This window comes from Tyto alba, unplaced genomic scaffold (assembly GCF_018691265.1).
Source record: "Tyto alba isolate M040663 unplaced genomic scaffold, T.alba_DEE_v4.0 Super-Scaffold_2, whole genome shotgun sequence".
NCBI lineage: Eukaryota > Metazoa > Chordata > Aves > Strigiformes > Tytonidae > Tyto > Tyto alba.
In genome coordinates this window covers 67,485,678-67,502,138 of record NW_024881282.1, presented here as the reverse complement: position 1 = coordinate 67,502,138, position 16,461 = coordinate 67,485,678, and the positions used below count along the sequence as shown (strand labels likewise).

Below are 16,461 nucleotides of genomic sequence, written 5' to 3'. Positions count from 1 at the left end.
AGAGCACAAAAAGAAGGAAAAAGCTCATTGATCCAGCATAATGACAATAGTGACAAAATCTACCAATTTTTTTTGGTGATAACCTATTTCCCAGAAGCTGTGTTATAAAGAGCACCTGTAAACAAGCCAAGCCTAGCATGGAATGATTTGTTTAAGATGTGATTTTTATCACAATGGAGAAAACAACTCAAAAACATGTTATTATAGATCAGGTCTGGTTTTGTCCTCATTTTAAAAGCACATGAGTTACCAACTGCTAACCATGGTGTCGAGTGGCTGAACTGAGCCCCTAATCATGAGTGGGGCAGCTCCTGCCGTGAGCCTGATTTCCAGCTCCCACCGCTGCTCTCCTCTTCATCATCCCCTGGCCCCGGGGTCTGGGTATCACACTTGATAGCTGTTAGACAGAAGACAAATGGATACTTGTCATCACTGACACAGTGCAGTTCATATTAACTATTTAACTCCTCAAATCAAGCTCTGGGATGAGTGAGTACAACCTTAGTTTTACAGGGCTGAGAACAGACAAAAGAGGCTTAGCACAGTTTGGTGCTAAGACTTTTTTTCCTTTTCCCAAAAGTAGTTGAAGAACTACTTTCCATTAGTACAATCTTAATGTCTTTAAAATGTGTGACAGATGCAAAAAACCTAATCTCCTATGTCATATATGAATTTGGAAATGGGTACAATAAAAGCAGGTACAATTACTGGTATCTGTACCTAGTTGAGCTACCTGAAATGAGTCTGGCTAGCTGACACCCTCCTTGGTTTCAACAACACCTTTTAATGCAGCCCTCTATGAAGCCTGTTCATAAGTCTTTTTAATTGACCGGATATGAACATAACATGTCCTTTTTGGTAAGAAGATAGTTAGCTTTCATTTCCTCATATAAATGTTAGATTAATGATAAATTTAGCCAAGGGAAATTTACACTAATGTGTTTTTTTAGGTACATCCCCGAACAATGAAGGATAACAAATGTTTTAGAAACCAGCAACAGGGACAAACAGTCATCATGCCAAATCAGTCAGAAATGCTGACAGAGTGAAACATGTAGACACTATTTGTTCTTATGATTCACAGCCATGAATCCTCTGGGGTCATCAGGTGTCTGAACCATCTGCCCTTTTGCACCTCTGCAGCAAATGGTAAATCCATTGATATCATGTTCGAGACGTTCTCAAACCCTATTTCTTCTTGATTTGGGGAAATCTCTCTTTTGTTCACGTTTCATAAGACTTTCCTAACTACTGGCCTTAAAACATGTCCTTTTATCACTTCTGGTAGCTATTTTGGAGGAATAATTATTCCTTACTCAGTTTGTTGGCTCCTCTGAATCCCTTTCCTCGACACTCATCTCTCTCTGTGTCTGGGCACTTAGCCCAGGCTGTAGATTTCAAAGACAGCAGGGTGCTGAGAGGTTAGACACTGTAATGTTTTAAGTACCTTTGTGGATCTAACATTTCATCATTAGCTGAAAATTGATACTGTTTTTTGTTTGAGAAACAGCTATATATACAATATATAGATAAGGATGTACACAAAGTGTTTTGTGTTTTGGAGGTAGCTTACTCAATTCATTATAAATGTAGCAACAAGGCTGAAGTGCATTTTTTTTTGTTCCTAGTAGTACTTAATGCATTCTTCAATGTAGAGATGTTAAGATGCACACTGCAGTCATGATTGAACTTGCTGCTGCAATGATGGAATGGTGTTTCTTCTATATCATTTTGACTGAAAATAGCTTTTTTAGATACTGTAGTTTTTCATTGCTTGATATCTTTTCCACACAGATTGTAGATGGCTGTATATAATGTCTTATATATATGCATTTTGTAATATTTGCATTTGAGTTTTATGTGGAAAGAGTGTTTTTTTTTTTTTTTTCCTAAGGGCCATTGCATGAATAGAAATAGTTGAAAAATGCACTCTCCAAATTTATGAGGTAACAAATTATTCCTTTATGTAATTTTTTTGGATCTGTTTTATTTTTTGTGCCTGAATGACTCTGGGAACAGTTGAGAGCTTGGCACTGTTTTGCAGTTTATCTTTTCTAACAGTGAATTGCTGTTTGTTAAATTTACAGGATGTCTGCTAAATATTTCTCTTACATTTCAAGCCTGTTACTTGAGAAAGAGATTGCTGTAAGGGACTTTTTGAGTGTTTATCATAATAGTTTAAAATCAGTTTAGAAAACTGGTTAAAGGTTTTCATAGTACAGTGTCCATCTTTTTGTTACTGGATTGTCAAAGATACCTTGTGAATGTGAGGGTCACCTGGTACACTGGCTCACCTGTTGTTATTGGCAAATTATCTGTCCATCATGGAGAGCCAGGCTGTTCATAAAAATGTGAAGAAATGGGTTGCTAGAGAAAGGCATTATATTACATTTTAAAGCAGAGAAGAGTAAATTATTTATGTTATATCTTTATACTATTTATAGATGATAAATAAATGTGTACAAATAGTTTTTTGTTAGAAATGGCAGATGTTCTGATTTTCAAATACTATTTCTTTCATGTAAAGCACAGAATAATTCAGGATAAGTCTATATGGTACTACCCATCTTTCAATCTGATAAAATATTAATGTAACATCCCAAGAAACTGATGCATAGCTGAAAAGGTGATATGTTTGCCTACAACTAAAACTAGCTGATTTCATTTGAAAGTTGTTGATTTTATGCTGGCAGTTGATAATTGCATTCTTCGTTTATGCCATGTCTAAACTTGATTCCCACTTAGGATCTGCCTGTGCAGAGAACTACTGAGATCAATGGGATTCTGAAAAGGTATAACAAAATCTGATAATGAATCCCCAGCATTTTGCTAAATTAAACATTCAAGTTAAAAAAAAATATTAAAAAAGCTTCATAAATACATTTTATTTGCTTGTTTGTTTTGCTTAAAGCTTAAATACATTCAGCTTAATAACGCTAATGCAATAAACCTCTGTAACTTCATGAAGTTGTACATCTCAAGCTGCACCTGGCTGGACCTCTGTTTTTGTTCAAATCCTATCACTGACAGTGTGTATCAACCTAAGTTATGAAGTACTTTGGAAAAGTATATGGTTGACATTTTGATAGGGAGGACAAGACAGTTGAAAAAGCTGCAAAGTCTCCCCATATACAACATAGCCATCTAACTGTGACTTTACTTGTCTAATTACCTTTAATATGTAGACATGTATACGTCTAAAAATATCTTATATATCAGAAAATAAATACCAGCACTTATTAAAAACAGAACAACTCTTTTAAAAGACATTATTATTCTTACTTATACTAAAGACAATCTTCAGTGTGGAAGTATTTAGATGCAGAGTTGCAAAAATTATTTTTTGTTTTACCTTTGTCTAGTAATGTGTCACTTTTTGTTGGAAATAAACATTTTCTCATTTTCCTAATTTTCTAATTTTCTTAATGATTAGATTCTCCACAAGAGGATCTTATTTTGGAAATAACAATAGACAAGATCAAATATTGGTGAGAGTTAGCTGTAACAATGCAAATCAGGCAATAGTTCTTAAAGAAAAAAATAATTAAAATGAACAAATAGCAAACAATCACAGAAAGATCACCTGTGGTATAGGAAGGTAGTTCCAGTCTGGACTCAGTGCTTCATGAAACAGGCTCAGGGAATTTCTCTCCTTTTCTCCTTTCCTGTCTGGTAACAGTGTTGTAACTGGGAAGTAGTGATACCCCTGCACCAGCGTATGAAAGCCACTAGAAAGCACTGAGTTTCTGCAGAAATTTGTCCATTTTTGCAGGACAGGTAAAATGTAAAGATTTCACTTAGCACTTTTCTCCTCCTGTCAGGAAGAGATATAAATATCATCTCTGAGTTTGTGTTCATTTGTTGATTAGTAATTTAGAATTTCAATGATGACCCAAAACCTCTTAAATAAATAAGACAACTTAATTAAGAATGTCATAATAACAATTAGAAGTGATCTGTATGTATTAATTCATAAGAGAATATTACAAGTTCTCTACTTGATTCTGTAACCACAGCATTTATTTTTAACCTTATACTCTCTGTTGAAAAAGCAGAAGTGCATGATAGTACCTGAAACAGAAGACCCACATTATGAATGTAAGATAACTGTGCATTGTGGTTCCATGGTTAAGTGCGATCCTCTGGCAAGGCTGTGTTCTCATCTGCCACAAGTTGGGGTAGCTCTGTGGAACTCTGTCCAGCTGAGCCAGAGTATGGTGCTTGAGGATCTGGCTCAGGATGTTGTTTTAAATTTTATATAAAAAATGAAGTAACAGGTAACTGAGCTGAACCCTATAATGCAGCATTGTGTAAGTTTGTACAGTGCATATTTCAAAATACATGGCTGTGTTGCTTTATCTCAGATTAGCATTTTGTATTCTTTGCCTACCTTGTTAACTATGGATTATCTGAATTGTGGGTATTTAATTCTTTTTTTTTTTTTTTTTTTTTTTTTTTTTCCTTTTAATTATTCTCAGGAGGTGTTTGCATTGCTCAGTCACTCAAAATCCCTCGGGAACCAAGACCAGGAGAATTTGAAAAGATCATCAAGCGCTTGTTGGAAACTCCAAATGCTCGAGCAGTGATCATGTTTGCGAATGAAGATGATATTAGGTGCCTGTTTCCTAAATTTGTGTGTTAAAGATGTTCTGTCTTCACAGAGATGCTCAATTGGCTGGGACAGACTAGAGTAACACTGGAGGTTTCAGATACAATATCACGTAAAAATTTTTGGAAATCCAGTCATAAGAAATTGAGTTGTAATTATACAGTGTGCTGGTCCTTCATTCTGTGGAGAGCTGACCTGTTCCTTGTGTCTAAGAGTATATTTCCAATAGTTTGTTATTTGGTGACTGAAAATGAAGAAACCAGTAAGAATTCTAGAAAAATATGGCTAATGATGAAAAAAATTAACTTGCACACTACAGTATCTTGAGTTCACTACAGCTATCGTTGATTTTTCTTTAAACTGAAAACTATTGACTTGTCGGTGTGAGCTTACATATGCATAGCCAAAATTAATGCTGGGGATTCTCAAGTTCTTTGTAAATGTAGGTTTATTAATTAGTAATTTGTTGCTTATTTGCAGGAGAATATTGGAAGCAGCCAAAAAAGCTAATCAATCTGGACATTTCCTCTGGATTGGCTCAGATAGTTGGGGGTCAAAGATTTCACCGGTTCAGCAGCAGGAGGAGATTGCAGAAGGAGCAGTAACCATTCTGCCCAAAAGAACATCAATAGACGGTAGGAACATGACACAAGCCCCTAATTTTTCTGACAGTGTTCAAGCAGCCTAGATGTCTCTAAAAAATAAAAAAAAAAAAAAACCAGAAAAATAAATCATGTAGTCCTTGATTACAGGGAAATCAGGGAAAACTTTCTGGCTAAGTAACTTGAGTTGACCTGATCCAATATTCATTTAATACCTCTGTTGAGAGGAGGAGATGCTGAATCTCCAGTTAGGCAATCTTATAATTGTCTAATAACGAGAGCATGCGTGGTGGAGAACTTCTTACCCATAGCCCGGTGGTTCTTTGGGATGAAAAGGGAGAATATTAGATGTATTATAATAAGTCAGCTCATTCGCTGACCTATTATTCTGCTCCATCAGAATTTGCTTACAGAATTCTGCTGGAGCTTTAGAGACTATTTAACTGCTGTAGGTATTAAAAAAACCTACAGTAAATATGGGACAATAATTAATATATTATTTTTTAAATCCTTAGATATTACTATGTTCATATAATCTTAATATAGTAGTTTGTACCTAAAACATTTTATTTGTCTGATATTTGTACAAAATCTGTTATTCTCTTTAGATGACTATTTTTTGTGTTGTATCACATTTTAATGCTCCTTTCACTTCTCTTTAATGTAGGATTTGATAGATATTTTCGGAGCCGAACACTTGCTAACAATAGAAGAAATGTCTGGTTTGCAGAATTTTGGGAGGAGAACTTTGGATGCAAGTTAGGATCACATGGAAAAAGAAATAGCAATATCAAGAAATGCACAGGTAACTGTGAAAGTTAAACATTATCTATCAGTTGTTTATTGGAATACAGGAAAGGGGTTGCTTTCTTTTCATCACTCTTCTGGCTCCCTTCAATTCTCCAATACATATTATTGTGTTGTAAGAAGTGTAACATTTTTTCTTCAAACCAGAAGAAAAAATTCATGGGCAATGTTTGAGAAAGTTAATAGTTACTTTTCAAAGATCCAATGATAGTACAGATTTTGTTAAAGACCTGTGGCTTTGATTCAATTCCATTCATTTTTTCAGTGACCTCTTCTCTCACCCCATCTGTAGTTGTCAACATGATTTTTTTTTTAGTGAATGGGCATATCACAGTAATTTTCATATTGTTATCCCTGAAGTATATACAGAGAAAATTAAATTTCTTTTTAAACTATTGAGGTACTGATGATAGGTCAAGTCATGAACTCCTTACTTAGTTTGCAAACTTGAAGATGGGGTAAAAATCAAATCAATATGTTCTTATTACTTGTCCTGAAATGAAAAGAACAGTATTCTATATCATGTTATAAAGCTGAAAGTATCTATGAAGTTTGAGCTGTGTAACTGGCACTGGTGTTCTCAAACCTGCTTGCTCAGGCATCATACCCAGACACAACTGTCACAACAGCTAATACAGTAGTAGCATTAGTAGCTCTGAGTTTCATCTCCCCTATGAGGTGCTGGCATTTTGCTGTCTCTTGCAGTTTATTACAAGAGTGTTACCTTTAGTCTTCTGTGACTACAGAAGACTTTATGTTACTATTTTGTAGATGGGTTTTGGCTAATAGCAACAATACCCAATTTTCTGCACTACATACATAAGTCATTGATGTGTCTTCATTTTTGTGGCAGTGTTTTCTTTCACCAAATAATATTTTCCACATGGAATGTGAACATTTTTGTTCATCTGCTGTTCCAAGATTTCTGTCAGCCTGGTGACACTGTCATGCAGCCTTTGTTCTGTGGGGTGTGCTTCCACACTTTCTGCAACCAAAAGCTACACTGCAGCAGCCCACTTTTCCTGGGTTTGTCAGACAGACATACTGTGCAGACTCCAAGCACATGCACCGTTATTCCTGCACTTCATAAACCATCAGATTTATTGTATCTATATTGTGCCATTGAGTCAAAGACTTACTGTACTGGGCTTTACAACAGATATATCTCACACAGAAATATGAGATCCATGCATGCACTCTCTCATTTCAATGGCAATGCCTTGTCTTCTGTCTTTTACCATGTGCTCCACAAAAAAAAGGATGATATCCAGCTCCTCACTGAGATAAATGATAGCTCATTACTCTAATCCTTTACTCCTTGGCCTTGATTCATATAGCAGTAAGTCATGGATGGGTAGTTACCTATGTCTGGGAAGGGATTATTTTGTTTTTACTATTTTAAGTGGAAAATAGATGCTTTTCTTCAAGTTCTTCAGGTGGAACAAGTGCTGTATGGATGTAGTTTGGGAAGCTCTAAATGTTACCACAGATGGTTGTATGACTTGTCTCAGCCTCATTGCATCTGTCAAATTGAAAAAGTGAAAAGTAGTGTATAAAATGTATAGGCCACATCTTGATCGATTCAAAGTAATTTGCCATTTGAAATGGATATCTGTATATTTTATGAAACAAAATTATGGTATGCTCTCTGTGTCTGAAAACAATAAGAAAACATATTTTATGCACCCAGAAAGTCAGCGTAGTATCCAGGGATGGGATTAAGAAGTGGGCAGTCTCATATGAAGGTTGCACATGCTTTTGCACCTTCAGGAGAAAAAATCTACGTATTATTCTTCAAGCAAGAGTGCCTACGAGTGATAGGATCCTTGACTAAAACCACTTAAAATTGGCTTACTACAATAGAAAAGACACTTGGACAGCAGCAGACATGAAACAAGATGATGATTCGGCATGATCCCTGTGCTTATCTAACTCAAATGTAAAGTGTTGGATAACAAAAATAACCAAACTGTATTCCTTACAAGTGAACTGAAGCAAGAGGTGAGGGTGGAAGTTCAAAATAAACCTCCTATGATGTAACGACAAATACTAAGTGGAGAATGGGAGAATGACACCCCCCCCACACCCACTCCCCCCCCCCCCCCAATCTAAATCTAGAGAATCACAAATGGCATCTTGACCCACCACAGTTTGTTTGTCATGGCCTTCTGTGCACAAAAGAGAGGCAGTAATGAAATCCTGGCTGGTTCTTCATAGCATAGCTCTCAAAGCAGATGAGTCAGTCTAATATGATCTTCTGTCTACTAAAGATTAAAGAGGAGAATATACCACTCGTGAATTTATCTTTACCTTGAAAGGCCAAAACTGTTACTTCATGGCCAAGTCTACTCTGAAATAATGGCTGTAAATGAAAGAAATGAATGAACCCCCAAATTTCAATAAGGGTACAAGAGTTGTTACATTTAATTGTTTATAACTTAATATTGAAGACCTTTATCCTTGGCCTACCCTAGTTGCCCCTCCAGTGGGTTTTATCTGAAACTTTATGTGTACTTTCTCAGTCCTAAATTTCAGCTCAATTCTTAAGAGGACTGTATTACCATCTCTACTTCAGGACTTGAAGAGTGAATTTGAAACCATCATTTATCCTAATTTCCCCGTATTTTATCTGGGCACTGTAGATAATAAGATCCTCTTTGTCTTTTGCCCACCAGACCAATTTGTATATCATGTCAATAGTCAGGGATACACTGAAATAAATCCAAAAGCCTGAGGTAACAGCCATAATCTGAAAATCTCCCTCTCCAAAGATATTAAAAGGAAAATTGATAGATATAAAATTTTCTCAGGCTTGAGATGTACTTTATTAAGCATTCCTGCTTATCTTAGCTAGGAGGTACTTGAGTTTTTTCTCATATGACATCTGTAATTCCCAACAACAACAAAACTGATATCCCTGTTCTCAATTCAGACGAGTTATCTGTTCATAGCTTTAAATTTTTACTACCTGCAGTCAGGATGTTACCAATCTAATCCAATTTCAAACATTTTTTTCCTATGAAGGTATTAGAAAATGTTTTACAACAAAAAATATTTTTCTCTTTTCTTTTCCATGTAAAATCAACAGTCTTAAAGTCCTGAGAAGGAGTTCCTCTCCTTGTTCAGGGTTAAGAATTACAAAAGGGCATGTGCTTTCTTACCTTCTCTGTTCTTAAACATTAATGATTATTTTAGTCTAGTGCTGTGTAATTAATTAAACAGTTTATTTAAAGAAAACTGCTATTTTAAAACTGTTTAAAAATACTGTTTATTTGTATTTGCTGTTGCTTCTTATTCCTAAAAGAATTTATGCTTTGGAGATACATAAAATAATAAGTTTCTTTTGAGTTTGCCTGAATGTCTGCTTTCTGATTTTTGCCAGTTTACAGAAAGCAATGATTCACCTAAACTTTGAAAAAGTAATTGCTTTGCCACTATTGGTTTGCAACTTGCTCTATGTGTTTCTGAATGTGAATGTACATTGATCATATCATCAAGATTAGACTAGTTCACTGGAAAATATTAGTGACTTTTTGTTCCAACCTTTCTGGAATTAAAAAAAAAAAAAAATCAAATTGGTCCATTAACTTATTAAACATGAAACAATAATTCAGTGACTACTTAAACTTTTTGTAATTGGGAAAGCAGAAAGGCATTTGCCAAGAAAATTCAGTTGTCTTAGTACAACAAAATGGAAAAGAATGGAATGCTACAAGGATTGAACTGTCTGTAGAGGTTACAAGAAGCCTCACTTTACATATTCATTCAAGGTGCCAGTTTTCTGTATTCAATAAGAAGATCTTTAGTGAGACATGAATATTTCAGGCATATTCAACAGCCTTTTCTTTAGCAGTGGAATCTCTTTGTGGGAGTGAAAAGTGAGGACTTTAGAAGCTTTTCCCTCATCCCTGTGCCCTAGCAGAAAGGTCTAACAACAGAGACAGCATTCATCGTTTGATTACCTGTGTTCTTCAAGAAGAAGGGCTTCCACCATGTTTGTGAAGATGGCAGAGACAGTATGCCTCTTGCTCTACTTTAATTTTAACATTCTGTAGAATTTTCCCATACCCTCAGCTTCCCACTTGAGTCAATTGGTGGGCCAAGTTTTTGGTAGCTGAAGATTTATCATTACTTAGAAACATTGTGGATTGACCAGATTTGTTCCTGGTGTTGTGTTAACTCCAGCTCTTGGTTGTTGAGCTATTAACTTTCAGCTCTATCTTAAGGTAGGTTTCTAGACCTCGTGTTTCTTAAGAAGTGTACAAAAATATGAATACCAAGATTTTAAAATAAAAGAAAGATATCCCAGAGTACCTTTTGCTTTGAACTGTGGGGCTGACAATATGCACCATCACTCTTTCAGAAGACCAAAACCCAGTGATAGAAAAAGAAAGCAATATTAATGATGAAGAATAGGAAGTGTACTCAGATTTGCTTCCATTAACCTCATAGAATGTTAATATTTGATTTCATTCTAACAAAAAAAACAGAAGTCCTCTTTGCATATATACGTGCATACACATGTAGATGTTTGTGTGTGCATGCATAAGCAGTTAGAAATCTAACATGAAGTAAAATTGCTTACTGTATCATCTTTTAATGTGTACAATGATATCCTCAAATTAAAATCTGACATAAGAAGATATAGTTCCATTGATATTTGTTCTTGATTTTCCCTGTAGCATCCCTTCAAAACATGCATTTATCATAGTATTTACAGTGTTTGAACAGCAAAATATGGCCTTTTAGTAAAACCTCAGCAAAAACGTTAATTAAAAAAGCTCCTTCATGCACATCCCTACAGAAGTAGTGGCTCCCACTGTTTCGTATGGTTAGCATTTTAACTACTCTGCAAACCTAATCAGCCTTTAACTGTCTATAATGACTGCACTGCTAAAAATAAAGATGGATGAGTTTTCAGAAGCATATAGAGACCTGTGTAAATTAGTCTAATTTCAATTTGCTCTATCAAACTGAACTATTTGTTTCATTGAAAAAAAATCACAGTGAAGTACAACAGACATCATCCATACCTAGGAAATTTACAAATATATTATTTAATTGTTTTCTCTTAACTATCCTCTTTGAAAATACAACTGCACCTAAAACTATTAATAGAAAGAAGCAGATTTACTCATGTGTATATGCAGACACACTCGGAAAAATTTATAGAACAAATTGAAAAGTTCAGTACCAGAATGTGAATCTTGCAGAGGTACAGTGCATTGCTATTTAGTTTGAATAATGGTTCCATTACCATAAAATCACTTCTAAAGTAGCTTTTTTCTTGATGAGACCTACACAAGGTTAAAAAAAGTCAGCATAGATGCAGTTGAGACATATGGTAAGTTGTACCATTATTCCCAAAGGGCACTAAGGCCTAGGAGGGACTGTTACTGAGCACACAGAAAGAGCTGAATGCTCTCCCTCTTTGTGTGACTTCTGTGTTGTGACCAGTATGTTTGGGCATAAAAGGTAGAAAGAGCAATTCTGACTCTTTATCCTCTTTTGTTTGCTGTTTACCATTTTCTTAATTCCCATTTGAAAAGTAGATTGCAGAAACATTTTTGACTTATCTATAATTATAAAATGACTATTGCTCTTTTGTGTAAGTACAGTAATTCTGTATGTAATATGTAAAAATCTACAGTAATATGTAAAAATAATGGTATTCAGATTTGCAGCATGATAAGCAGGAGCCAAGTTGATGAATCTTTGCTAATCACCACATCAATTAGACATAAAGGACTTTGAGTAGTATTTACTATAGCCTGAGCTATTTTTTACTTTGCTTTGGACATTATCTCAGAACTACGGAAATTGTGTGTTACAGGTAGCTGCACCGTAGTGGTCCCATGCTGACTCTAATGTAGCATTAAATCAAACTGCATTATGTGTCATTAAATAATGTATGGAGCCAGAGAGCATTTACTTTTGGGTTTAGAAGAATAGCTCATGTCCCAGGTGGCACCAAGACCTCTTTCAATAACCTAAATGAAGTTTGATCTCTTCATTATGGTATACCATAGGCTGTAAATTCACCATTTTTGCAGATTTTGTCTGGTTCCCAATTTAAGAAGCCTGGGTAGTCAATTGCAAAGAAAAAGTTGATGTCTGAAAATGATGATTGACATTCTTCCAAAATTAACAAGACTGAAATATGGACTTTGTCGTGGTATACATCGGGTCAGAATGTTTAGACCAAATTCTCTTCTGATGGTGGAGAACTGACAGGTATGAACCTTGCTGTCTCTCTGCTGTCAGCATCTGAAAGATTAATAAGCAATAGAAGACCATAGCTTAAAGTATTTTTGATGAAAATATACACATTCAGTTGTCTTACAAAGGTCCACTTCTGGCTCTTATTCCAGAAACTACAGAATTTCAGAAGATTTCAGTTGAATAGTATTTCATTCTAGCAGCTGCTAATATGCATAAGTATTACTCAATATCTCTGAGACCTGTCAGGTCAGGGGACCTAATATTCACTGCACATTTGCTGATTTGATTTCTTCATTTCACTTGCTGTCATCCTTTTTGTTATTTCACCAGTTGTTAGTATTTTTAAATCTCTTTCTAATATATCCACTGGAATATCACTTCTCAATCCTGTTGTCAAAGCTTAGATTCACCTACAAAACCTGTCATTTAAAAAAGCTTCTTTTTCCAGCATGAAGAAGAAATTCTTCTTATACTCCATAGAGGTATTTGTTTCTCTAATTTTATTCATAAATAGGAATTCAGATCTTGTATTCTGTAAGGAAACCTGTCAATTTTAGATTTATAATGTTTTACAAAGTTATGAGTCATATTCAACGGCACAATCATTTAAATAGAGTATCTTCCCATTTTTAGATTTGATACACTTGCTGACAAGTTGGAATACTTTTAATATGCACATGTATGTGCACATGTGTGGATGTGTTTGCTACTAACTTATGAGTCCAGACATTCTTATTCCAGCTCAGAATCTCTGCAAGAATGGCACATCCTAGTGAACAAATTGTTGCTCTAAGTGAAATTTTGTGTGAATTCTGGAACTGCACCTTCTCAAATGTAGCCTCAGAAAACTTCTAACCAGTGTGTCTTATGATGTAACTTAGTTGTCACATACACAAGGATGTCATCTGTACATAATCCTTGTTTCTGGGAGACAACAGTAAGTTCCTCTATCATTTCCAGTACCAGCTCAGCCACTTTGGACAGATGCTAGTAGAACAGGAAAGTCAATAGTCAGTGTTGAATGCTGTTCTTCATTAGTTTGCTCTCCTGGTCTGCCACAGACCCTTGCTGTGAATAGGAGGACAAGTTCTGTATAAGCCTGAGTCCCAGATATCCATCTTCAGGTAGAAAAGATATTTGTTGTTTTCCCTTCTGAGCAAGTTCTTGCAATCTTGCCTTGTGATAGGACTGGAGTATTTTAATTTTGTATATACAAAATCTGTGCCATTATTCAAGCATTTCAGGTTACGCTGCTTAAACATTTTATGCACATTTGCAGTGCATACTTGCTACCTGACTAGATACTTCATTAGAATACAAGTAGTACAATAAAAAAATAATTTAAGTCTTCAAAAAGTACCAATAGTTGCATAGTTTTCAATGTCCTTGGATGTGGTCAGACAGGCTGATCTGGTCATTGTAACCTCATAGGAGGTTACTCATCCTTCAGACCTGTTGACCACTGTCCAAACACTCTATCACTGTTCTGTGAACTAATCTGGTTGAAGATTTTGGAGGTGAAACTTCATTACTCACAACAGCAGCAGACATGTTAATTTGGTTGAAAATGTTCTATATTCACAAGTAGCAGCACATGGTATAATTTTTCCCGGTGTGTTGCATGGTGGTGGATACCAGTTGGGCAGAAAAAGAGTGTCCTTTGTGAGATACCTTCTGCCCCAAGTGGCCCAGGTGCCCTAAAACCACATCTATGTTATTAGTGCACCTCTGCAGAGTGAAGCAGTCGACAATGAGCATTCGAGGTTCTCACTGTACTCAAGAGATTTTACCTCAGGTTAGTATGGTCCTTTGAGCTGGATGGTCATAGCTGCATTCCCAGCACTCATCCTACGGTTTGGTTTCCTCTGAAAGACACCGGGAGTGCGCACAGCAAGACTGCTCCATCATGTCAAAGTGGGGGCAGTCAGGAAATTTGTTTCAAAATCTCATTCCTTATCCAAATAAAACATGAGTCTAGCTGCACTCAAGGGACTGAACGGGTAGAGCTGAAGATAAGTGGACCCCCTCTTCTAGTGTTTTCAGAGTCTGTATGGTGAGGGAAATTGGCTGCTCTTGACACTGCTCCTTCTGAGTAAGTCAGAAGGATATAGAGCCTTCTCTGTGCTCAGTTCCTGCGAACAAGCAGGATTTGACTGCTCTTGGCCCTTATTTGCAGAAGTCTGCTAACTATAAAATACCACTGCATTATTCCATCATTTAGCTGTGCAGAGGGGGGAAAAAGTCTATTTAATACACAGCTCAATAGTTATAAGCTATTTTTAATATTCTTGGAATATGCAGTTATTCAAGATATATATTTAAATTTAGCAGTAGGTAGTTTCTCAGTAGATCAAAAATAAGTAGCTTGTTTGTCCTGTTTTGTAACTGCAGAAATATATCATCTCACACTTATACTGGAATACACTGTTGATGTATAATTTCCCACAAAAGAGACTTTTCTCAATTAATACTTGATTTACAGGATATCAACAAGTTAAAACAAATGTGAGCACATGGGGAAAAAAAATAAAACAAAGGAAAGTATTTAATCTTTTTATTGTGATAATTCTACTGATTAATTATGATTGATATTTAAAACAGTTTCAACTTATTCTAATGTTAGATACCACCAATGCCCCAAGTAAATTTCTATTTTTAATGATTATATTAATTTTATAATATATTTAGTATAAGTAAATTAAGTGATTTCATAATTTCATGAAGCAGCAATGAAAATACTTATTGTGGACTGCTTTTAGATCATGAATATTTCCAATACATTGAATATTTATTCACCTGTGAAATACCCCTTATTTATAAGTAATTGCTCACCTTTTGTGGAAGGGAGTTCAGATTGGTGATCTGTAAACATGCAGATGCTTTTTAGTCTACCAAGTAGAATTTTATTGCAGAAATAGACCCAGCAAAACCAATGGGACATACATAGTAGGTTATAATATAAATCAGTGTAGAAAATAAGGTCAGAATTTGGGTTTTAATGGATAAGTGTATCCATTAAATATACCAATTATCATTCAATATTTCCAGATTATTATTTGTATCCAATATTTGAGATAAGTATTTTTGCATGGAGGGTTCTTATGAAAGGTCAGATAGAAGCACAAGTGTTCCCAATTTGTGTTAAAATCAGTGTACAGAGGGGGAGAGGTATATTTGTTACATTGAACTTACACTGGTTTAACTGCATGGCTGGGCATAATGATTTTGACCTAAATTCTAGCTGTGGACTAGTGCACATTCAGGGTTTTCAGGATTGCCCTTGGGTGGAGCTCATGAGACAGGTTTTACTTAATTTAACTTCTGGCAGGCCACCTCCACATGTCTTAGTAAACTGCTTACCCTGTGAGGATGCTCATCTCTCTTTATGGTCCCCAAACAGACCTAGATAACTAATTTGGATGAGGTGCCCTGGTTTTAGATTGCTCAAGTTAAGTGAAATAAATCCCATTCCATGTTTGCATGAATCACCACTTTGTCAACAAAGCAATCTGCCTTCCCATTTCATGTAAGATCCTGGTGATAACTCTAATATTTGTTTATATTAATTATGACTATATTAAAATTTTGGAGGTAATTTAGCATCCTTACAGGTACTTTCACACATAGAAACAAAAGGGAAAGTAATGCATGGCATTCCTCTATACATAGATTATCAGCAAATATTCCTCAGACCTGAATATGTGACTGCCTGTTTATAATACCATAGATTTTCAGGATGCAATATCCATTGAATTACGCAAAATATTTTAAAAGGACTTGTTGACAAAGGTTTATATTTCAGGTTTATATTTAGGATTTATTTAAAAATTAAATATTTAATTATTCTGGCCAAGATCCTTTTATTCTGTGATGTGATAATCACAGGAGACAGACAAATTAAGGCTTTAAAATCTTTGATCAATCTACATAATGTACGTGATCTGTCACTGAGACAAAAGCAGCTGGTGGTGTGATCTCACATGCTGCATACTCTGTGGAAAATAAGTTACTTTCAATTTATTAAAGCGATACTATGAGATAATGTGTGCTTCCATTTGTGGTATCTTCAGCTGCATCAGTGAACAATGGGTGATTAATGTTGTGGGATTTTTCTACTATATCTTCACCATTTACTGCAGTTTTGGCAGCCAAGGATGGTCTTGGTTGATTTGTTACTGTCTCAGTTAAAATTCAGGATAGGAAAAGGGAAGGTCTACGCAC

At 35.5% G+C, this 16,461-nt stretch overlaps 1 protein-coding gene across 4 annotated transcripts in view; it reads left to right on the top strand.

Annotated features, from left to right (window-relative positions):
- The window catches only part of GRM8 (glutamate metabotropic receptor 8), a 356,570-nt gene that overhangs the window by 155,355 nt on the left and 184,754 nt on the right, over nucleotides 1-16,461 (top strand). For all 4 annotated transcript variants that reach the window (XM_033011479.2, XM_033011477.2, XM_033011478.2 and 1 more), the window contains exons 4-6: nucleotides 4,479-4,614; nucleotides 5,090-5,244; nucleotides 5,879-6,016. In XM_033011479.2, coding sequence (XP_032867370.1) covers nucleotides 4,479-4,614; nucleotides 5,090-5,244; nucleotides 5,879-6,016 — 429 coding nt within the window. The remainder of the gene's footprint in view (nucleotides 1-4,478; nucleotides 4,615-5,089; nucleotides 5,245-5,878; nucleotides 6,017-16,461) is intronic.